Source organism: Equus asinus, chromosome 1 (assembly GCF_041296235.1).
Source record: "Equus asinus isolate D_3611 breed Donkey chromosome 1, EquAss-T2T_v2, whole genome shotgun sequence".
NCBI classification, from domain to species: Eukaryota; Metazoa; Chordata; class Mammalia; order Perissodactyla; family Equidae; genus Equus; species Equus asinus.
In genome coordinates, this window is record NC_091790.1 from 32,110,406 (window position 1) to 32,134,378 (window position 23,973).

The 23,973-nt window shown below is 42.6% G+C and overlaps 1 protein-coding gene across 4 annotated transcripts in view; it reads right to left on the reverse strand.

Annotated features, from left to right (window-relative positions):
* ZDHHC14 (zinc finger DHHC-type palmitoyltransferase 14) overlaps positions 1–9,289 on the reverse strand; it is a 275,559-nt gene extending 266,270 nt beyond the window's left edge. For 2 of the 4 annotated variants that reach the window (XM_070484686.1, XM_070484645.1), the window contains exon 1: positions 8,728–8,943. Coding sequence is in view for 2 of the 4 variants with exons in the window: in XM_014846956.3 (XP_014702442.2) it covers positions 8,728–8,972 (245 nt within the window). In the remaining 2 variants the exon portion in view is untranslated. Of the gene's footprint in view, positions 1–8,727 lie in introns of all 4 variants that reach the window. The other 2 variants (XM_014846956.3, XM_014846958.3) reach the window with 2 other exon arrangements.
* Between the last annotated feature and the right edge of the window lie 14,684 nt (positions 9,290–23,973).

Here is a 23,973-nt window from a genome sequence, read left to right on the forward strand (position 1 = left end):
AGGGTGGTACAACTTGTACAGACCGGAAAGATGGAGCTGAGGAAGATGGACACGCACGCACACACACACACACACAGAGCTGTCACCTTTCTCTTCATTCTGGACCTGATCATGGCAGAGGGATCTTCTCTCTGACACAGAGCACCAGAGAGACTAAAGAGTCTACAGGAGTTGGGGGCTGGCTGGTTCCATCAGAAATCCCTTCTATCAGGACTGTCAACTTAAGCCAGCTACACGAGAAGAGGTCAGCAACAGAACCCTAATTACAAGTACTGTCAAGGGCTGTATCTAAGCAAGGCATGAGATCAGAGGAGAGCTCCCCAAACTATTGTAAGTGAGGGGGGATAAAGTTAAAGATTTCTTTTAAAATCAATGGAAAAGTAGCATCCAACTCAACTATGAAGATGAAGATGAAATTTGCAATCAAGTACCTCACTCATCGTAAGGATATGTATTTCTTTAAATCTTGTTCTTAATTGTATACAACTTCAATGACTAGTTGATAGTCAGGATTTATCATTTGGACAACTATTTTATCATCATGTAAAAGCATAATGGATTAAAATTCCATGCTAATTCTCTCTCAGTTACCCAGACCTAAGCATTTGGGTCTGGATGTCATAGTCATTGCGAAGACACACTTAAGATGAAATCAAAACCTATGAAGAGGCAGCTTTCATCTTCTACCCTATAAAATGATAGCAAATGCCAAGAATCAGTGAAAAGTCAAAGAAAGAAAGATTAGGAAGAGTCTGAGGAATAAATTGGGCATATTTACACACATAAAATATTATAGCAATAAAAACTAATTACATACATGTGCAACAACAGAAACGAATCTGAGAAACACAAAATTAAGTTTAAAAAAATCACAAGTTGAAAGTTGTAAAGAGCGATCACTCCCACTCTAACAATGAGAACAAGCCAGATTAGCTACAAAAGCACAGTTTTTAAAATATATCAGGGAGCTGAGGAGGCAAAGAAGCCTGAACATGTCAAGTCCTTCCTAAGAGAACAAAAGGCCAATAGCTGCTTTCATTCCTAGCAGAGTGGCAGGAAGAACAGGAATCCACCATAGATGGGAGTCAGGAGAACCAGGTAAATTTCTAACCAAGTTTAATGGCCACATGTGGACTGCCATATGGATTAGAATTCCAAGGAGCCCCAGCCACAGGCTAGGTCTGTACCACCAGCCAACTCTTTCCCACGGATCTTCACCAAACACACAGAAAGAGTACACCCAAGGCTGGAGACAGGGCAGGAGAGTTGAGAGGTTTATAAAAAGAAAAAAGGAGTAAGTACCCAAGATGCATGAGACTATACACAATGGTTTCATACACAAATAAATGGAGTTCCAGAAGAGGAGAGAAAAGGGGAGAAAAGAAATAATGGATGAAATTTTTCCAAAACCAATGAGAGATATCAAGCCACAGACCCAAGAAGCCTTAGCAAATCCCTTGCTAGATCAGTATCAAAAAAAAACCACACCTTGGTCTGTTCTTGTCCAGCTGTTGAAAATGAAACATAAAAGATAAAGAGAAAATCAGCTGGAAGGAAATTCACCCATTACCTGCCAGAGGAAATGCTAAAAATAAGAGCTAACTTCTCATTAGAAACAAAAGAGGCCAGAAGACAACAGGCCAACATCTTCAAAGTTCTGATAGAAAAGAAACTGTCAAACTAGAATTCTACATCCAGTGAAAATATCCTTTAAAAATGAAGGCAAAATAAAGATTTTCAGAAAAAGCAAAAACTGAGAGAACTCGTCACCAGCAGACCTGCATACAAGAAATGCTAAAAGAAGTACTTTAGACCAAAGGGAAATGCCACAGATGGAAGAAATGAAGATGACCAGAAATGGTAAATATGTGAGGATAAATATAAAACTCCACCACAAATTATCTCTATTTTTATATGTACAAATGTATGTGTTTTAGATTTTATATATGTGTATATGTTTTATTTTAATGTATGCCTACTTTACATACGTATTTATATTTACAATTCTTTTAAATACCATTGACTGCTTTAAAAGAGCAACATTACTGGGTTTATAGCATATACAGATATATAATATATGACAATGAGAGTCCAAAGGATGGGAGAAGTAAGTGAATTATAATGTTTTAGGTTTCTCACATTATTTGTGAAGTACAACATTACAATTTGGAGGTCAACAATAATAGGGTAAAGATGCATATTCTAACTTCTTAAGCAACTACTAAAACAAAATACAAAGAAACAGCCTAAAATTCTTTTATGGAAATAAAACTGAATACTAAAAATGTGCAATTCACCTAAAAGAAGGCAAGAAGGAGGAAAAGAGAAAATGCATATTAGATAAATAGAAAACAAATATTAAGATGACAAACTTCAAACCCAACAATATTGGGACAAACAGCAAAATGTGAATATGGACTCTTATATCCATGTTAAATTTCCTGAAATCGATACCATTACTGTGTTTAAATAAGATAACATCCTTTTTCTTAAAAACTACATGCTGAAACACTTGGATATAAAGGGGCACGATGTCTGCAACTTATTCTTCAATGGTTCCGGGAGAGAGAGCGGAAGGAGATGGAGAGATTTTTTATAAAAGATTTATTTTCTTATATACATAGGAAAATTTTCTTTATACTTTTTTTACATAGAAAAATAAGCCAAACTAAACAATCTATTCTTTGGGAATGCATGCATTCAAAAACCTTGAGGAGAAAGTCAACACAGTAATAATGACTAAGCTGAGGGGGTGCTGACCTCAGGGGGGGCTGGGAGGTGGGGCAGGGCTGACGCACAGAGGATGTACGCAGATTCAAAAGCTGTGGCATTGATGGGGTCCTTGAGTTTGGTGGCAGTTTCATGTTTCATAGGTGCTCTTCGGAGTATTTTATTCCAAAATTTGCATATGTGTTACATACAATCTTCTGAATGAACCCAATAAAGGGGGGGAAACTGAGGAGATAGATAGAAGATCATCCAGTTTATAAAAATCAGTTTGAATTGGGACCAACTTTTACATTTAGTGAAGAACTAAATAAAAGACTTAAGATGGCCCCCAACCCTTATCTGAACTGACATTTTATTAGATCCAAATTCCTGGATGTAACTAATTTTAAGTATCTACTGACCCACCACTGTTTTCTCCTTCCTAAGAAACTACAAAAGAATCAACACACTTGCTTGAAACCCTTAATTTAAATTCTCTTACTAAGATAATAATTCTGCCATGAATAAATCACGTGTAACATTGTACTGCAAAAGAAAAATCTCCAGGTTATGCAGATACGGTCAATTAAATAATTGACCATCACTACTCTATTATAGGAAGCTACAGGAGTCCTTTCTGCATAATTTGGTATCACTTGCCACTAGCTGAGAGAGGATGCCATAAAACGTAAGTAGCCAACAGTAACCTGAAGAGATTTATTAGATAAATTCAAGTATCCGAAGTCAAGAACCTATAAAACGCAAAATTATTCTAGGTGCTGATGGTTACTAGGTGACATTCATATATACTGCAGAGAACTCTGTTTGCTTAAAGCATTCAGTCAAAAAGTAAAAAAAAAAAAACTAGAAAGAAGTCTTTGTTAGCCAAGAGAATATCCCAGGTCTACCGCTAGTTTTCTAAGTAACTAAGAAAATCTTTCATTTCCTCTCCTTCAATCAAATGAAGAGGGATGATACTTGATTCTGAATTCAGAGGAATTATATTAAATAATCAAAGCCTCTCAGGCAAATATGTTCTATAAGACATTATTCATTATAAATTTCATTAATGTTCACAACTTTACAAAATGAAAAACTGAAGCACAAGAAGTTATTTTTCAGAGTGTTTCAATACTACCATTATTTCATTAAACAACAAATATTTACTGATAGGCTTCCATGTACCAGGTACTACTCTAGGAGCTGAGGAATACAGCAGAGAACATAAGAAGGAGAGGCCCGACCCTCATGGAACTTACATGTGTTGATGATGCACACAAAAGTAGGCTCATGTCAAGAAGTCATTAGTAAGGTTTTGAAGCCACCTAAAATTCTTGTGGAGCCATAGTGGGTTATAAAGTGTCCTTGATGCCATTTACTATGTTAATAGGGAATGTCAGTATAAAGTCCCAATGATCACCTATATATCCATGGTGTTCCACGATGCACACCACGGCCAGCATTTGGCCAAAAGAAGATGGGACATTTTCCAGATGTTTTCGAGATGGTGGGGAACCTGATGCAGTTCCGAATAGGACAGTTGAGAAAAGATGGGGTCCTCCTATGTTATAAGGGCAGTACCTTCTACTAGATAATACAGGATTGCCAATCTATAAGAGAGAAGTTACTATTGGAAATGGTACTTTTGTTTACTTGGGACAGTCTCTTGTTCTATCTTCAAGGCAAACATGACCCCAGTTCCACTAGTATCAATTATTCATCAAGCATTTCAGAGTGAACTAGCCAAAGCCAAAGAAATAAGGAGGAGGAAGAGGAAGAAGAAGAAATGAAAGGAAGGAAGGAGAGAGGAAGGAAGCGGGGAGGACAAGAGAGAAGAAAATACAGGGCTTTTTTTTTTTTTTTTTATCATCAATGGACTTCTAGTGATGAGAAATTTAAGGATGTTCCCACATTCTCAAGTGTGTCAGGCCCAGTAACAGCTCCGAACTGTCTGCGGTGATAGCACAGAATTGGGAGACAGTCAAGTCCAAGATCTGAGCTGGCCTCCCCTGACTTCATGGGATACTACTGAAGACGTGAACCCGTCTGACCTCTCAGTTCATCTCCTTTCTGCCCGTGTGATCAAGAGACTATGAAATGTCAATATTTCAGGGCCAAGGACTTTTTATTTTTCAAAATTTCACCTCTAAACAAAAGCAGGCTGTATGTGTATGTTTGTCACAGAGAAAGAAATTGATAATGTGCGCTCATCTTTTCAAATTGCAATTCTGGGCATGCGAGAATGAGGACTTTGCAGTGAGTCATTGATGCGCCAGCCCCTCAGCAACTGCAAGGAGCAGGGAGATGCCTCAACGGCACTTGCAACCAGCTTCCTCCCTTCCCTCATAAATACAGCTAAGAAATGCTGTCACGTTGCATCAGTACTGCATATGTCAACATAAGAGAGACAAAAAGATAACAACCAGCCCCACCCCACTCGAAAGAGAATATAGGGTTGCACTGAGCTGCTTCCGGGAACTTTCTTTACCATCTTCATGGTTCTGGGATGGTGGCTCCAAAAATGGAAATGAAATCCAGTCCCTGCTTCCTGGAGGCTTCCTCAGTGCTCCTGCTCGGGGTCTGGACATCCCTGCAGGACTCCCACCCTGAAGAGGCAAGAGGGAGGCCGCTCCTCAGATTCATACAAAGGTCTCTGTTTTGCATCTTTTCAGCCCTAACATGCTATCATCATCACACTTACTTATTACCCGACCTACTCCCTCCTTCAAACGCTCTCAGAAAACAGGGAACTTGGAAGCCTCTTTCCAAGCTTTGTTCTAACATTAACTATACTTGCTATGTATCAGACACTGTATTAAACATACTTTTTCATTTAATCTTCACAACATTGAAAGGTAGATATTATTAACCCCATTTTAGAGATCGGTAAACTGAGGCTTAGAAAAGTCAAATAATTTGCTGGTAAGAGTCTTGATGTCTGTCCTTCCAAAATCCACACCTTTAACCACTTTTCCATATTCGGAGGAAGAGCCAGCACAGTGGGTGAGAAGGCGGCACGGCTTTGTGGTCAGAAACCCTGTCATCCATGAGTTCGTGATCTCAGATGACCACTTGACCTTTCCAAGGCTTTGTCACTTCGACTTCAATGTGGGAATAATAATTTCTAGCCTGCGTTGCTCCCAAAAGACAGTATTGGCACCTGTCGGTGGGTGCCAGGAAGTCCACTTCTCACGGACAAAGTTCTTTGTCCATCTGTTCAAGGTCGGGAAGGGGAAGCGAGGTGGCAGAAGAGTTGCAGGAAAGGAGGTCTAAAACTAAGTTTAGAAGTTACAGGTCATCTTAAATTTTGAATTTGCCTTTGTGTAAATGTATGTGGAAACATGGACTCTGATGTTTGAAAATGAATTCTACTACTATTAAATTTATCTAGACATGAAATGAACCAAAATAGACAACTACATAGTATGTGCTCAATAAAGAACTAAAGGGAGGGCAGAAGGCAGGCAGGCAGTAGGCAGACAAAACCGGCATTTCCTCTGGATTTCTCTTAGTCTGTTGTATTTCATTTCCTATGCATATAACTAATTGGTTCTCTGAGTCTCTATCAAATTAATTTAGCCAATGTTATTTAATTTCACTCTGTCATTAGCAACAATAAAGAAACGAAAGGCAGCACAGTGACAAATATTCTTAGCCAGGTCATAATATGCTATAGTTTGAACAGCCCTATGATTTTTCTCAACTGAGGCATCTTGCTAGGATGGGCCTATTTTCTTGAAATTTCAAATTGCGTAATTGAAGCAACACTCATGGAGACCACACACACACATACACACACACACACACACACACACACACACAGAGCTGAACTACAAATGAAGCTTCCAATAGTAGCTAACAAAATCCCAGTGCACGTGTTTATTCCTACGGCCATCAGTTAACACAATGCTGATGCAGAAAGAGATCCCTAACAGCCTGCTAGTGAGGACTTTGGGGAACTCTTGGAAGAAACACACACAGAGATCAAGAGGTGAAAATGAATTTATGGTGGTTGGTTAAAAGCAATGTTTGAAAGAAGAAAACAAAAGATGGTAAGTAATAACCGGAGGGGGGCCCCTAACCACACAGTGGGATGTGGCTGGATATAGAAAATGAAAGAGTCGTCTTCCCACACAAAACACACTTGTGGCTGAAGCTCTGCAACATAATCACAAAATTAACCCATTTTTCTCCACTCTCGAAATTGTTAAAAAGAACAAAGATGCCAATAGAGATCAGTTTGAAACTTTTTTAACATTAGGACATAGCGCATACTCTCTGTCTAGAGGACCAGCTGTAATGAAAGCCACCATTAGAAGGCTGGCATTTCTGTTCAACCATATGGCATCATCATTCCAGTGCCTGAATTTGCAATGACTCAGAATGCAAACTCACCCGGAACCTAGGGCCCCTTCCTCCAGTTCCCCAGCACTGTAAGGACAAGAGGCTGGCCCTGGATGGGGACAAAGGGAGCAGGAGGAAGACCAGAGCGTTTCTCCCGTCATTCCAATAAGCCTCTTTACACCCTTCCCCTCCCATCCCCAGGTGCCCCAAGAGATTCCACCAACTGGTCTCAGATGTGCACAAAAGTTAAACTTCTAGGAAAGACCTAGAATTAATTTCACATAGAAGCGGAGGGGCTGGGTGGGATCTGAGAGGTCGCTCCTCACCTGTTCTAACCCAATCCTGTCAAAGTTGCTCATCACAGCACAATGTTCAGATACAAAGATGTTTCCCCCCAGAGTCAGAGGGCTTTAAGTGAAAAGCATCACACTGTTGGAAGATCATTCATTTCTGATTGAGACAGCATTTGGAATATCAAACGCTAGGCACAAAATCAGAGCCTATTAATACTTATCAAAAGATTTAATTAACCCTACCCAAAAGAAGCAGATGGAGCCTGAAAGAGTATCACGCCCCATAATAACCAGGATATCAGAAGCACAAAGAACTCCCAATAAATATACTGCTTTTTTGTTAAATTTGGGCGGGGGGGGGGGGGGGTGGAGAATCAAGTAGCTACAATATTCATTGAGCATAAGGTACCAAGAATTACATAAGAAGCTGCATTGCAAATGTTGGGCCCAATAAGAGCAATTGAAATTGATTCTGGAATGTGGTTAAACTACTTTGTCTAATACTATTAGTAAATAAGATCTTTCATTAGCTGGCAGGAAGATAGTTGCAACTGGCCAATCTGATTTTCCTGAAAATGGGAAAGACTTGTGTGCACTTTTTCCCAGATAAAAACTCTAAATTCCCAAGGTATTGTTTCTGGAATCCAAAGTCAGCACGCAGCGTCATACTTTTCCTCAACAGGCCTAAAGTCTCCTTTCACCTGTTCCCCAATATTTGGGGGGGGAGGGGAAAGACTTTGTTTGGAACATTTTTTATGGAAACTTTTTTAAAAGTGAAGACTTTAGAAACTTCATGGTAAATCAGAAATTGTTGATCAAGAGGGAAAACCTAAAGGAAAACGAAAAATGAAATTATCTTTCCAGGCCACATTGGGTGGTGGCCTACACTTTGAAACCTAAAATAACCAAGATTCTTCATCATCCAGCGAAGGTATGTAGAAGATACAGTAAACTGAGTTTAAGATGCTCTACAGCTTGTGAGCAAGAAAAAGAGGCGATTCTATTTCTCCCTGACTCTGGAATCTGCCTATCCCCCTTCCCACAGAAAGCTACATCGGGGCTGGTTTGCTAGTCTCCAAACTCAAAAGAGACAGCGCCAAGAATGAGTCACCTGCGAGGAGCCACCCAACCCCCGGAAACAGCAAGGCCGGCACACCTCACAAGGGTCCCCTCTCCTCTACGCCCACAGCCCGACCCAGAACTGCATTATCTCTGGGGACCGAAAAGCAAACAGACCTTTCCAAGAAAAAGAGGGAGAGCGGGCGTCTATTATATAACAATAGTAGATAAGGCTTCCAGAAAACGAAAGTAGCGAGAGCAGGGCCAGGGGTCGGGGGAGGCGGGGGGAGCCCGGCGTCGGGGAGCTTTCGCCGCCACTTACTCGAAGGCGAAGAAGAGTCCGCTAGTGACCAGGATGAGGATGAGAGTCAGGTAGAAGACGCCCGTCTGCCGGGCCATCATGATCCTCCCGTTGCAGAAGAACTTGTTTCTTCCCGGGAAAACCTCCCATTTCCTCCGGGCCGCGATTTTCTTCTTCTTGTGGGGCGACTCCATGGGGGAGGAGCTGTGGGTGCTGATCTGACTGTACTCGCAGTCTTTCATGGGCCCGCCGCCGCCGGGAGGCATCCACGAGGGCAGCCGGCTGGGGGCGCACACCCCCAGAAGCCCCCCGGCCGTGCGGGTCCCGCCGAGCCACGACCGCCGCCGGCCGCCCGGCCGCCCCCCGAGCCTTGGCGCCGCGGCCACTAAGCGGGCTCCTGGGTCGGCGACAACTTTGCCGAGGACCCCCAGGTTAACCCTTTGGGGAGCCCAGCTGTCATAGCCCGATCCCCTTCCTAGAGGGACGGTGCTTGCCCGCAGCCCGCGGCGCCGGTCTTCAGTCGCTTCCAGCCCGGGTGCCGGGGCTCCGGGGCCCCGCGGGGCGCAGGGGGCCGCCCGGCCGCCCCCCGGCTCGCCGCGCGCCCGCCCCCTCGCACAGCGGCTCGATCGGCCCCGCCGACCCCCGAGCGCTGCGCCCCGAGGGGACACGAGGCGGCGGCCCCGGCGCCGGCTTCCTCTGGAACCACTTCTGCGCCTCGGCCAGGTTTATTCTAATCCTTCCTCCGGGCGCCGGATCCTCCCCAGGAGAGAGCGATGGAAACTGGGAGGCAGCTCGCGGCCCCGGCAACCCCTCCCAGGGGTGGGGAAACCGAGCACGTTATTCTGTCGGGAGCGGGCTCGGCGACAGCCCGGGCGCTGCGACCCCGCGCCGGCGCGCCTGGCAGCCGAACCGAGTCCGCAGCCCCCGCGCGAGGCTGCCGGGGCCGCCCGGGCCGAGGGGCGCGGGGCGGCTCGCGGGCTGCGCGGCCGGGGGCTCCCCGCTCCCTCCTGCCCCATAGGAGCCAGGCCCGGGCGAGGAGGGCCGCCGGGGGCGGCGGAGCGCGTCTCAGGGCCGCGGGGCGAGCGCCACAGACACTTGTTTGCAAGGCTCAGCCCGGCGCGCGCGCGGCGCTCCGAGCAGGTCCGCCTCCTCCCGGCCGGGTGGGCGGTGGCCCGCGCCTCGCGGGCCGGGCTCCTCCTCCGGCTCCTCCTCCTCGCCGGCGATGCTCGGCAGGGCCCCCGCCCCAGTCCCCTCCCGGCGGGCCCGTGCGGCCCCGGGGAAGGTGCTGGGGTCCTCTGGCATCGCCCGGGGACGGCTCGGGTCGGGCGCCCGCGGCCTCGCGGCGTTGCGCGCTCTCCAACAGACTTCTGTCCGCCTCCCGGTTTCTGCTCCGGGTTTATTCCCGGCAACAGCGGCCGCCTCGGGACACACATTCACACTGCCACCCGCAAACCCATTCTTGCGACTCCCGGGGACCTGAGGAAGCGGCGCGGAGAGGTGACCCTCGCCGCCCTGCCCCTGCTCTTCCTCCCCCAGCGGGGCGCGTGGTCGAGTTGCGAGGGGCTCTACTGCTGTCCGGGAATGGGGTGAGGATGCCCCGGCGACAGGATGGGGAGGGAGGGCACGAGGCAGGCCGAACCCCGGGAGGGGGGCTGCGGGCAGGGGTCTCGGGGCCTGGCCCGGTCGGGTTCCGGGTTTCCCGCGGAGAGGGGAGCGATCTGGGTCTCCCGGCCCCGGCCCCTGCCTCCTTCCCAGAGGACAAGCCTCGTGGCGGCCAGGCTCTGCATGGGTTGCTGCCTCCCTGGCCCTTTCTTCCTACTTCTCCGACACGGGCGCTCACAATTTGCTCGCTTTATTTCCCCGCGGCAGCAGGGGGACCGCCCGCGTCTCCCATCCCCACGCCGCCCAACAGTCCCGGCCGACCCGCTCGTGCGCTCGGCCCTGCAGTTGCTGCGGGGTCTGAGCCCTCGGGTTGTGGGCGCAGCTGGTGGGCAGCCGAAAGCGGAGGTGGCCAGGCGGGGACGCTCGGTTTTCCGAGCCCCACTTTCCTTTCACGGCCCACTGGGATGTGTAGTTCTTCCTCTCGCCTTCCGGCTCGGAGAAGAACCACGACTTGGGGACCAAAAAACTGCAAATCCCTGCATTCCTTGCGGCAAGCGCGGGAGAGGCGCGGTGCTGGGCGTTCGATGCTGGGTGATCGGGGATGGGAACTAACAAAGGGAATGGTGGGGATCAGCCGTGCTTTCTCTGTGCTGGGCGCTTTACACCTTGCGCACGTTCTTTATCTAATCTTCCGAACAACCCTGCGAGGCACAGTTGTATCCAGCTTAGAGAACGCTCAGCTACTTGCCAGAGATCACAGAGCGCCCCAGTGGCAGAGAGAGGATTAAACCCAGAGCGCGGAGAATTCCCCTTACAAAGCGCTGCCTGGGTGAGCAATGTCAAGGGAAGAGAGGTTGGTTTATCCAGGAGAGAAAAAGAGCAAGCGATTGGGAAGAGCTTCCTGGAGTAAGGGGAAAGTGGTGGGGATGGCAATTAGAGTATGATACGAATTTATAAGAAGTTATGAATAAAAATGGAATTTACCAGGGGCCATTCCAAAACAGGTTAGGGGAATGGGTAGGATCTTAAACATACGGTTAGTATCGAGTTCCAGTGGTGTTAGGGTATTATGTGACAGATGAGCATATGATAGAGACAGTTAAATACTTTGTGGCTGCACAGTTTTTAAAAAACCTACCGTCAAGACTCAAACGTTTCAAGTGAAAGCTTTCATATGCTTTCCGGTCCTTTACCTTGATGGGATCAACGGGATATTCTTTTTCTTTTTTTTTTAAGTCATGCTGGCTTATAACATAAATTTCAGGTGTACGTTGTTATATATCAGTTTATAGACTGTATCATGTTCACCACCAATAGTCTAGCTTTTATCCATCACCGTACATATGTGCCCCTTTACCCCTCTCACCCTCCGCCCACCCCCCTCTCCGGTAACCACTAATCTGTTATCCATGTGTTTGTTTATCTTCCACATATGAGTGAAATCATACAGTATTTGTCTTTCTCTGTCTGGCTTATTTTGCTTAGCATAATACCATCATTTGTTGTTAGAAATGGAACAATTTTGTCTTTTTTATGGCTGAGTAGTACTTCATTGTGTATATATACCACATCGTCTTTATCCATTCATCTGGTGATGGGCACTTGGGTTGCTTCCACGTCTTGGCTATTGTGAATAATGAACATAGGGGTGCATAAATATATTTATTTGATTTATTGCAAGCACCTTTTCTCGGAGTGTCTCGTTAATATACTAGCTCCATAGACGTGATGGCTTTAAAAAAGACTCCCACTCTTGTTCTCAGTTAAGACCGACTTTTTCTGGCATCATGGTTATGTTTTTAAAAAGTGCTTCTCTGGTAGAGATACATACTAAAGTATTTGCATGTGCTTCATGATACTCCAGCCCATCCACCCTCAAAAAATGTGAGAGTATAAATGAAATGATATTGGCAAAGTGTTGAAAATTGTTGACGTTGGGTAATATATCTGTATTAGTTATCTGTTGCTGAAAATTACCACAAACGTAGTAGCTTAAATCCACACAGATTTATCTCAGCTTCTGTGGATCAGGTGTCTAGGCACCTGGGGTCCTCTGCTTAGGGTGTCACACCAGCCATCAAGGTGCCAGCTAGGCTGCATTCTCATCTAGAGGCTCACCTGGAGAAGAATCAGCATCCACACTCACTCAGGTTGCTGGCAGAATTCATTTCCTTGTATGGGACCGAAGACCCTGGCTTTTTGCTAGCTGTCAACTGGGGACTGCCCTCAGCTCCTAGAGGGCACCTGAAGTTCATTGTCATGGGGGCTTTCCAAGCACCACCACTTAGTTCATCAAACCAGCAAGGAGACCCCCCCCCCAGAGTGAGTCTGCTAGTAAATTGGATTGTTATATAACATAAAGTAATCACACAGGAGTGACATCAAATGTTTCATATTCTATTGGTTAAAAAGCAAGTCACAAATTTTGTACACACAGGGCAGAGGATTATACAAGAATGTGAACAGGAGGATGACCAGCCTAGGATCTGTCCACCACAGTGTGCAGGATGGTCCATTATCTTATCTGCCACATCTACTTATGTTTATGTTTGAAATTTTTCATAATAAAAAGAAATGAATCATTTCTTTTAAAATTCTATCTAAATTTCCCATTGCAAGTAAGTTTCTAGATAAGCTGATAGGATTGCTTGCCGTTGTCTTATAAGAATTCCTTGTTTCTTCCCATTCCATGTTTACTCAGACCTTATGGCAGTTAATTCACTTAGAATGCATACTTGAAGTTCACTAGAACCTGGAATGACAGCCATGGATTTTAGCTCACCACCTAAAAACTACTCTATAAGGTGCGGTAGAGTTCATTTCTTCGTTCACTCCACAATTCTTTATTTAGGGCCTAGTTTATGCTAAGTACTATTTTAGTGGCAGGGATATAAAAAGATCCAAGATAAAAGTTCACATTTGGAGACTAGAGGGAGAGGTAGAGAGAACAAACGATAAATGCAAATAAAGTGCAAACAATAAAAGCAAATAAATGACTAAAGGATAAGACAATTTCAGAATGCAATTACAAGAATGAAAAAACAGCAGGGTTGTGGGACGGAGAGACTGGGGTGGGGTGAGACACCTCTGTGGAGGAGACAGTTGAGCAGAGAACCAAATTATGAGAAACTGCAAGCGCAAAGGGCTCAAGGCAGATCAAGCCTGGAAAACTCTAGGAGTATAAAGAAAAGACAGCCTGGCTGGAACGGTGTGAGGGACAGGGTGAGTGGTAAGAGCTGAGACTGGGAGGTGGCATGACCATGACTGGTGAGGTGTCTGGAATTGATTCTGCATGCACTGGAAAGTCACTTATCTGTGGCCACCATTGTAGTAAGTGTTGAGGGATCATAAAGAAGAGTAACATACAGTACTTGCCCTCAAGGAAGATACAGATTCCAAACTTTAACGCTAAGAGGACCTCAGCCCATCTAGAATTATAGACCAGGACCCTCATTTTGCATATGAGGAAACTGAGGCCCAGAAAAGCAGTGACCTGCCAAGAATTCCTTAAGAATGCCTCTCTCTATAACAAATAATCCAGAAATGAATCTTGAATTGAGAGAGTGCATTCTGTAATTTAAGGCTTTAGAAAACTGATAACAGATAATTATTTCGCGCCTGTCATGTGCAATATGTGGTAAAGAGGTTGAATATGGCCAAGAAGTTACGATCTAGTTCAGCAAAAAAAGGACACACATGAGAAAGTAAATAATGAAAGAAAATAATATAATACAAGTAACTTTTCTGAAGTATCTTCTTATACTTTATTCTAATACTTTATACATCTAGCTCATTAAATCCAGAGGACAACCTGACGAGGAAGGATTATTTATTTCGCAGAGGAGGAAACAAAGTCAGAAAAGTTAAAAGTTGGACCGAGATTTCACAGCTAGTGAGTGATGGAGTCAGAATTCAAGGCCAGCTATGTATGTCTGATTCCAGCTTTTGTATTCCAGCCCACTACACAATGGAAAGAGTATATCGTGTCTCATGAACTGCCAACCGAGGAGAGAAGAGGATCTTGACTTCAGAGGAAAGAGAACTCTCTAAAGCCTAGACTGTAGCAAAGTGGGACCCCAGGACTGAGGATTTGGACAGGCAGAAGAAAAGGGATTAGGATCCCTGGGAAATGGGAATGGTGGGAAAACATACGAGCTTTCTAGTTGGAGTAGAATCCACAAGGATTCAAGAGCAAGTCGTTTCCCCTGGGAGGGGTTTCCAGAAAACCCCTCTACGATAGAGAGAAAGTGAGACAGGGGGAGCAAGAAGCGAATAAAACATGCATTTTGAAGCAGGTTACCACTGTGGGCTCTGATCCTCCAGGGAACCTGCCTGCAGTTACCCGACCTGAGGGGCGAGGAAGCTGAACTTTATCCACCAGCCCATCTGTTATCAGTTGAGAGCTCCTTCTGGGAGCAGTAACTCTTTATCTTTTTTACATTTGACCACCCGCCTAAGGCCGCCTACCACAGCCATCACTGCCATGAGCGCTTAGGGCACTGAACTGGCCCTCTTTGATTGTTGGTGGTATCTTTGATTCCAGCCTCCTTTCCCTGTTCTCATCTGACTCGGTGGGTCCGCTGACAACACGGGTTATGTTATTAACAAAATTAGAGCTTTGTTCCTTTCATCTGAGCAGACCAAAGCATTCCACTAAAACCACCTCGGTAATTCTCAAAATACCTTCAGGCAGCCAGGAGGCAGAATGGTCTCATCCACGGTGAAAGGGGAAGACATTTAGGTCCCACGGCATTCTATGATTTATTTACCTTTGGGGCCAGGATCAGTATGCACCCAGTCTGGTCAAAAGGACACGGTCCTAGAAGGGGAAATTTGAAATCATTAGGAAAGGATTTCTTTTGACAGTTCTAGGATGGCAGGAAGTACCTGCTAAAGCTCCCACACCAAACAGTTGTTCAGAAAAATCAAACACCCTAATTCCTTCCAATCCAGAGTTTGCTCGCATTTTTACACGCGCTCAGCACATCTGGGAGCGACTTGTGTCAAAACGCGTAAAATGTTTCAAGTACGGTAATAAACTCAGCGCTACAAGAAAAAATTGGATGAGACAGAAAAAAATTAATCCAAAATTTTCCCCAAGTGACTTTTTCTTGCCTTTTTTAACACTAAAAATGCTACTTTTTAGTATTTTTATAAAAAATAACACGTATGCATTGAAAAAAATTATATTACAAGAAAGAAAAATTATATTACATGTAAATAGGAAAAATGTAAAAGTTGTTCAAATTCCCATCACCTTAAGATAACAATCATTAACCTTTTGTTGACCATCCTTGTATAATTCATTTTATACATGTATACACACACTCAAACATCTAGATCATTTAACAAAAATGGAATCATATCATGCAAGCTTTTTTAAGATTGTTGAATTTCCCCTTTCATCCCCAATCCCTACTTTTTCGCAGGTAACCAGTGTTAACAACTTAGTATATATCCTTCTCCAGGCTCAAATAATTATAGACACACATGTATACAGCCCGTATTACAACATTTCATCAATTGGTCTAATAATGCCGTTTATGGTTGATTTTTCCCAGTTCAGGATCCAGCCCAGGATCATAAATGATGCTTAGTCATCAGGTCTCTTGAGTTGCCTTCTATGTGGAACAGTCCACATTCTTTCTTTTAGTTTCTTGATCTTGACCTTTTAGAAGCATATGGGCCATTTATTTTGTACGATGTCTCTCAATTTGGGTTTGTCTGGCGTTTCTTCACAATCAAATCCAGCATAGAGCCCTCACCAGCTTTCAGCCAGGTGCACACGGGCAGCGTTGCTGAATCTACAAGACACCTGCCTGGGTCGAATCCACGGCTGCTGCTTCTCCGTTCCTCACACGGCTTTGAAGAAGCAAGTCTGTACCGCCTCCAGCTGCAGGTGCTGGATCAAGCTGGAATGTGCCTCAGGCCAAAACTGACACCCGAATACGGATACTTGTTAACTGAGAAGCAAAACAAAGTAGGCACTCCGATTTCAAGAAGCAAAAATTATGAAGAGGTGCAAAGGCTCCAGGACTATTTTGTTGATCACTTGTAAAATGTGCAACAGAACAGTAGACAGTAAAATAATGGTAAAAGGAGAAACTTCCTGTGAGTGAGGAGAAGCAATGCTACCACTCCAAAGATTAAACTGCAGGAAGACACAGGAGACTAGAGCTCTGAGTTCTGCAAGTCAGCTTCCAATGGCAAGGGCGCCACCTTGGTTCTCGGAACAGCTACATCTGGCCAGTCAACACCCGTTTGCGCCTCAAAGGATATGAGTAAAACAAAGGAACACTTCTCTCAGCTGAAAATGCTGCTTACTCAGAAGGAATTCCAAGAGAATCCAAAGTGGATGTCAGAAATTTCTTGTCTCCTCTGTAAAGAATGGATTTCAAGAAATGTCCAATGCTATTTCTGAACTAAAGCTAGTCAATGAAACAACTTGTTTGACTTTTCTTTATTCTCTGAGTGCATGGAAACCAGATCCAAGAACAAGCTTTTTTGGGCATCCTTGGCATTTCTGGGAAATAAAAACCTCATTGGAATGAATAACTGAAACCTACCTACCTCGAAGGTTGTTATGAGATCAGAAAAATATATGAAAGTACCTTGTAAATAGTAAATTCCATTAATTGTATTCTACTCTTTTTCCCTTTTCTCAGCCATCTTCACTATTTATATCATTTTCTTCCAAAAGGAAATTGAGACCTTCATGAGTGTGTCTGCTTATGAAGATTTCTTCTGGGAGTCAACAGCCTGATCGCTACGTCAGAAAAACTGTGTGTCCTTGCTCTCCCACAAACATGTACATAGCTATGCATTAGTAAAATCTAGGGACTATTCCTATTTTGCGTATAAAAATCTCAGATATTCTTAATTATAAATGATTCAATAAGATAAAGAGTACAAATATATTTTCTAGAAATTCTCATTTTTATAACTTGCTGTTGTTCCTATAATAACATTTCACCTTAAGAGACTTATTAGTTCTAGTACAACTTATTTCTGGGTTTAAAATTATTTCAAAACATAACATAGTAATTTATACGTTAGCTATTTTGTGTCTTTTCGGAAACAACATAGATGCAAGCTTTTTTAATAAGTGAGGATTGTTTGCAACCCTTCTATTTAGGTCATTTAGATACATTGAAAAAAAATCAGGTCATGCATTTTTGGTAGGAGTATCAGTGAAGTGACGCTGTGTCTTTCTCAGCATCAGGTCAAAAGGTCAAGGATGCTGCTTTGTCCCGATATTGGTGATGTTCGTTTGGATCATAAGGGTAAGATGGTTCCCCCAGTTTTCCCAATATGAAGTTGTTATTTTCTTTTGTAATTAATAAATACAAAGACTATAAATATCTTGCTCTTTATCAAACTCTCATCCACTGATTTTAGTATCTATTGATTTCTTAATTCTATCTTCCTCCCTTCTTTCCCCTTCCTCTCTCTCTCTTTCTCTCCCTCTCTCTCTGTCTCTCTCTCTCTCTCCCTCTCTGTTCCTCCCTCCTTTCTTGGCATATGAGGGTGAGGAGAGCTTACCGTCTTCCCCATTTATGTATCTATTCACTGGTTTATTTATATCAGTATGGCTTCATAGATGCTTATTCCATGGGTTATAATCTATTATTATCAATAGTTATTTTGGTATTCAAATTGTTTCAGATTTGGCTATCAAGAGCGCCTTCAGGCTGACTCCTATGTGGTTGGACATGATTCAGTCATTTCGGAGCACTTGCCTCCCCAGTAACTGACTCAATCAGATGTTCCAGGCTCCTTTTGCGCTTCCCCATCCCAGCCCTAGAATCCATCAGTTCTCTAAGGGGTCCTAGTTCCTTTTAGTGGAAAATATATATGTGTTTCTACAGCTTTATTTCTATCTTTGTAAAAACATAGACGTGTATTTATCTTTCTCAATGTTAAAAACCATGTTTTTAAACTGAGGCATGCAATTTTAATCAAAACCTGCAGGCTATAGTGCATGCTTCTCTCTTTCCATGTCTGTAGTACCTTTCTCCCATTATCCTCAATACATTTATTCATTTCCTCAAGCCTAAAATACAAAAAAAATTTCAGAATTGCTAACTTATGGCACCAGGAAAAGCAAACCTGCAAACTAGAGTTAAATAATTATTTACAGTTCTTTCCTTTTTTTTTGTCCCCCGAGGAAGATTAGCCCTGAGCTACCATCCACCACCAATCCTCCTCTTTTTGCTGAGGAAGACTGGCCCTGAGCTAACATCTGTGTCCGTCTCCCTCTACTTTATATGTGGGATGCCTGCCACAGCATGGCTTGATAAGCGGTGCACAGGTCCCCACCCAGAACCTGAACCAGTGAACCCTGGGCTGCCGAAGCAGAGTGTGCGAACTTTACCACTGCACCACTGGGCAGGTCTCTACAAGCTCTTTCTTTTTAATTTTATATAATTTAAAATAAAAAGAGAGAGAGTGGACAGCCTTGCTGTGTTCCTAACCTTGGGAGGAAAGCATCAAATATTTCATCATTAAGTATGAAGTTACCCTTAGGATTTTTATAGATGCCCTTTATCAGGTTAAGGAGGTTTCCTTCTATTTCCAGTTTGCTGAAAGTTTTTATGTATATGGATGTTGAATTTTGTAAGATGTTCTTTCTGCACCTATTGAAATGCTTAGGTTTTTTTTCTTTATTGTGTTAATATGATCTATTATATTAATTGATAATTGAATGCTAAAAAAAAATACACATTTCTGAGATAATCCCCACTTGGTCAGAATGAATTGTCCTTTTCATATATTGCTGGATTTAAATTACTAATATTTTGTGAAAAAATTTACATCTATGTTCACAAGGGTTATTGCTTAGAGATTTTCTGTTTTTTTGGTCACGTTTCTCTTGGGTTTTGGTGTCAGGATTCTCCTGACCTCATAAAACGAGATGGGAACTGTTCCTTCGTCTGTTTTTCTGAGAGAGTTTTGTATAGTTGATATTATTTCTTTATCACATGTTTGATAGAATTCACCAGTCAATGATTTGGTCCTGGAGTTCTATTTGAGGAAAACTTTGTGATATCAAATTCAATGTCTTCAAAAGATATATAACTATTATTTTCTATTTCATCTTGTATCATTTTGGGTAAGTTATATTTTTCAAGGAATTTTTCTATTTCATTTAAGTTGGTGGATGTGTTGGCTTCAAGTTGTTCATAATATTCTATTATTATCCATTTAATGTCTAGAAGACCATTTATTGTGGATATTGTCAATTTTTGCAATTAGTCTTGCTAAGGGTTTATCAATTTATTAATTTTTTCAGAAAACCAACTTCTTGCCTTGTTAATTTAAGCAATTGCTTCTTTTCTTTTCTTTTTTTTTCCTTCTCCCCAAAGCCCCCCAGTAAATAGTTGTATATTCTAGTTGTAGGTCCTTCTAGTTGAGATACTTATTTTCTATTTCATTGATATCTGCTGTCATGTTTATAATTACCTTCCGTATATTTACTTTGAGTTGAATTTGCTCATCTTTTTCTAGATTCTTAAGGTATAATCTTAGGTTGATTTTAAACCTTTTTTCTTTTTTAATATAAGTATTTAAAACTACCACTGTCCCTCTATGGACCACCTTAGCTGCATCCCACAAATTTTGATGTGTTGTATCTTCATTATCAGAGTTCAAAATATTTTCTGATTTTTCTTGTGATTTCTTCTTTTATCCATGTTTTATTTACAAGTGAGTTGTTTAATTTCTACATATCTTACAGTTATTTAATTAATTCCAGATTTCTAATTTAATTATTTTGTGGTCAGAGAACATATTCTGTAAGATTTCAATTATTTTCAGTTTATTAAAACTTATCTTTTCAAGCATAGACTTGGTCTGTCATGGGTCCCAGTACCCTTGGAAGGAACGTGTTTCTGTACTTCTTGCATGTGGTGTTCTTTAAATGTCACTTAGGTCAAGCTGGTTGATAATTTTGCCAGGTCTTTTATATCCTTACTAATTTTTCCTCTAGTTGTTCTATCAGTTACTGAGGGAAAGGTGTTAAAATCTCCAACTATGACTAGGGGTTTGTCTCTTTTCCCTTTAGTTCTGTCAGTTTTGGCTTCATGTTTTTGAAACCCTGTTATTAGGAGCATACACATTTATGATTACGTAATTGTTGTGTATGCCCAATGAATTGGCCATTTTATTATTATAAATGTTCTTCTTTTCTCTGCTTATATTCCTTGTCTTGAAGTCAATTTTGTCTAGTATTATTTTAGCAAGCCCAGCTTTCTAATGTGTGCTCCTTGCATGGTATATCTTTTTCCATTATTTGATCTTTAACCCCTCTGATACTTTACACAAGGGTAACTCTTTCAAACAGCATGTAGTTAGGTCTTGCTTTTTTATCTAGTCTGACAATCTCTGTTTTTAATTGGAGTATTTAGTACATTTACATTTAATGTAATTATTGACATGATTGGATTTAGGTCTACCATTTTATTTGTTTTCTATTTGTCTCATCTGATATTTCGGTTCTTTATTACTCCTTTCCTGCCTTCTTTTGATTTTTTCAAAAAAAATTTATATTTCATTTTAACTCCTCTACTGGCTTTTCAACTATACCTCTTTTCCTTATTTTTTAGTGGTTTCTCTAGGGATTGAAAGATGCATACTTAACTTGTCACAGTATTTACAGTTAATATAGTATAAATTTTTAAGTCCTGAAATATTATAGTTATATTTACCTCTGTTTTTGTGCAATTGATCTCATATAACCACATGTATTACAAACCACAAAAATATAGTGACATAATTTTTGCTTTAAATAATCATATGTTATGTGAAGATATTAAGAGAAGAAAAAATAGTCTTTTATATTCAGCCACATACTTAACATTCCTGTTAATAATAATAATAAATAGACTCTATTTATTCCTTTCTGTAGATCTGCATTTCCACTTGATGTCACTTTCTTAAAGAATTGCTAAAGACAGCTTTACTTTATCTGAAATTATCTTAGTTTACTTTCATTTTCTAAGGATATCTTGATTGGATTTTGAATTCTGGGTTAGTAGGTGGTTTTTCCTGAGTACTTTAAAGGTGTTATTCCAGAGACAGTGTCAAGATGGCAGCATAGGTGGACTCTGAACTCACCTTCTCCCATGGACGCAACCAATTTACAACTACTCTTGGAACAATTACCCCTGAGAGAGAACCAAAAACTGAGTGTAATGAATCCCAACAACAAGGGACAGTGCTGACTGAGGTGGAAGAGGCAGAAATTCCTTTCTGGAGAGAAAAATGCCACCTTTGACCCACAGCACTTCACACCTGACTGGGAGCAATCTTAAGGTATGAAGCCTTCCTTGGAGGAGTGGGGTATCTGAGCGGGGGAGTGTTACCACAATAAGCAGCTTTTGGACTCAGCAAAACTGAGACAAGTGTCATAATATCTGGCTTTGCTGGCTATTAACAACAATGGAGAATACCTCCAGAAAAGCTATCAGACATAAGGGAAGAGAAAGCTTGCTTTTAAAGGGCCCATGCACAAATTCACTTGTTTCAGAAAGCAACCTAAAATCACCAGGAAGAAAGGTGAAGAGTCCTTTGGTGAAAAGAGACTCACTTGATAGGCTCTGGGTGCATCTTGGTGAGAGGTGAGACCTCCCCAGGGACTGAGACTTTGGTGGCAGCTATTATTGTGACCTAGTACAGGTGTGCTGACATAGATGCTGGCAGAAGCCATTGGAGTTCTTCCCCTGGCCTGTTAGCCCAGATGTCTGCCCCACCCACTAGTGCACTGACTTAATCCAACTCAGCCAGGGCAGGCAGCCCACCCTAAAGACTGGCGCCACCCAACAACAAGCCTTGGGCAACTTGTGGGCCCACATAGGCGAGGTGCCTGGAACCTCTGCAGCGAGGTGGGTGGGGCCACCTCTGTAGGGCAGGCATGTGCTAGGAGCAGGCCTGCATTGGTGGAGTGTGTGGGGTCTCTGCAGTGGGGTGACTGAGTCCGCTTCAGTGGGTTGGGATGCACACATGGGGCAGGTCTGTGTTGACAGGATGGGTGGCCCTGCAGGCACTGGGGCTTATCAGCTGCAGCAGCTTTGTGCTTCTCAAACAGCCACATAGGGGATCAGCCCCACCTTCCAAAGCCTGAAAGAAATGGGTGCTCCTGTGCCTGGGACCAGCCCCACTGATCTGCAATACTGAGACAGCCTTGCAGGCTGGAGGCATATAGCAATTTTAAGCCCCTGAGTATAGCAACCAGCCATGCTGGGGGTCTACTCACATAACAGAAAAGCTGCAGCATGAATGTGCTGTTAGACCTTGCAGCCAACTGTGATTGGGCTCCCCAAGCCCAATAAAGTGACTGAAGGGTCCATGGTAGCCACACACAGCTGAGCATTACAACCAGCTGGCAGGAGGACAGCCTAACCTCCCCCAGGCACCTGCAACAAGAGCAACCCTGCCACAAGAGAGGGATACACATAGCCCACACAGGGAATACTTCTGGAACATTTGGAACTGGTGACAAGAGGGAAGCACACTGCTGGGACTCATAAGCCATCTCTTACATAAGGCCACCTCTTCAAAATCAGGAGATGTAGCTGACCTAACTAATATATAGATATACACACAGAGAAAGAGGCAAAATGAGGAGACAAAGGAATACATTCCAAGTAAGGGAACAGAACAAAACCCCAGAAAAAGAGCTAAGTGAAACAGAGATAAACAATCTATCTGACAAAGAGTACAAACTAATAGTCATAGGGCTGCTCACTGATCTTGGGAGAAGAATGGATAAACTCAGTGAGAACTTCAACAAAGAATTCAAAAATATAAAAAAGAATCAAAAATGAAGAATACAGAAATGAAAAATTCACTAGAGGGACTCAATTGCAGAGTAGATGATAAAGAAGAATGGATAAGTGAGCTGGACAAAAGACTAGAGGAAATCACCCAAGCTGAAAAGATAAAAGAAAAAAGAATTTAAAAGAATGAGGACAGCCTAAGGGACCTCAGGGACAACATCAAGCACACTAACATCTGTATTATAGGTGTCCCAGAAGGAGAAGAGAGAGACAAAGGGGCAGAGAATCTATTTGAAGAAATAATAGCTGAAAATGTTCCTAACCTAAGGAAGGAAACAGACATTCAGGTACAGGAAGCCCAGAGAGCACCAAACAAGATAAACCCAAAGAGGCCCACACAAAGACACATTATAATTAAAATGTGAAGAATTAATGATAAAGAAAGAAATCTAAAAGCTGCAAGAGGAAGGCAACAAGTTACATACAAAGGAAACCCCATAAGGCTGTCGGATTCATCAGCAGAAACCTTACAGGCTAGAAGGGAATGACACGGTATATTTAAGGTGCTAAAGGAAAAAAACCTACAGTCAAGAATACTCTACCTGGCAAGGTTATCAGTCAGAATGGAAGGAGAGGTAAAGAGTTTCCCAGACAAGCAAAAACTAAAGGAGTTTGTCACCAAGTAACCCGCTTTACAAGAAATGCTAAAAGGACTTATTTAAGTGGAAAAGAGAAGACCACAAATAGGAATAAGAAAATTATCAAAAAGAAAAAAAGCAATAAAATCACAGGTAAAGGCAAATATACAGTAAAAGTAGCAGATCAACCACCTATGAAGCTAATAAGAAGATCAAAAGAAAAATGTACTAAAATTATCTATTTCCATAAT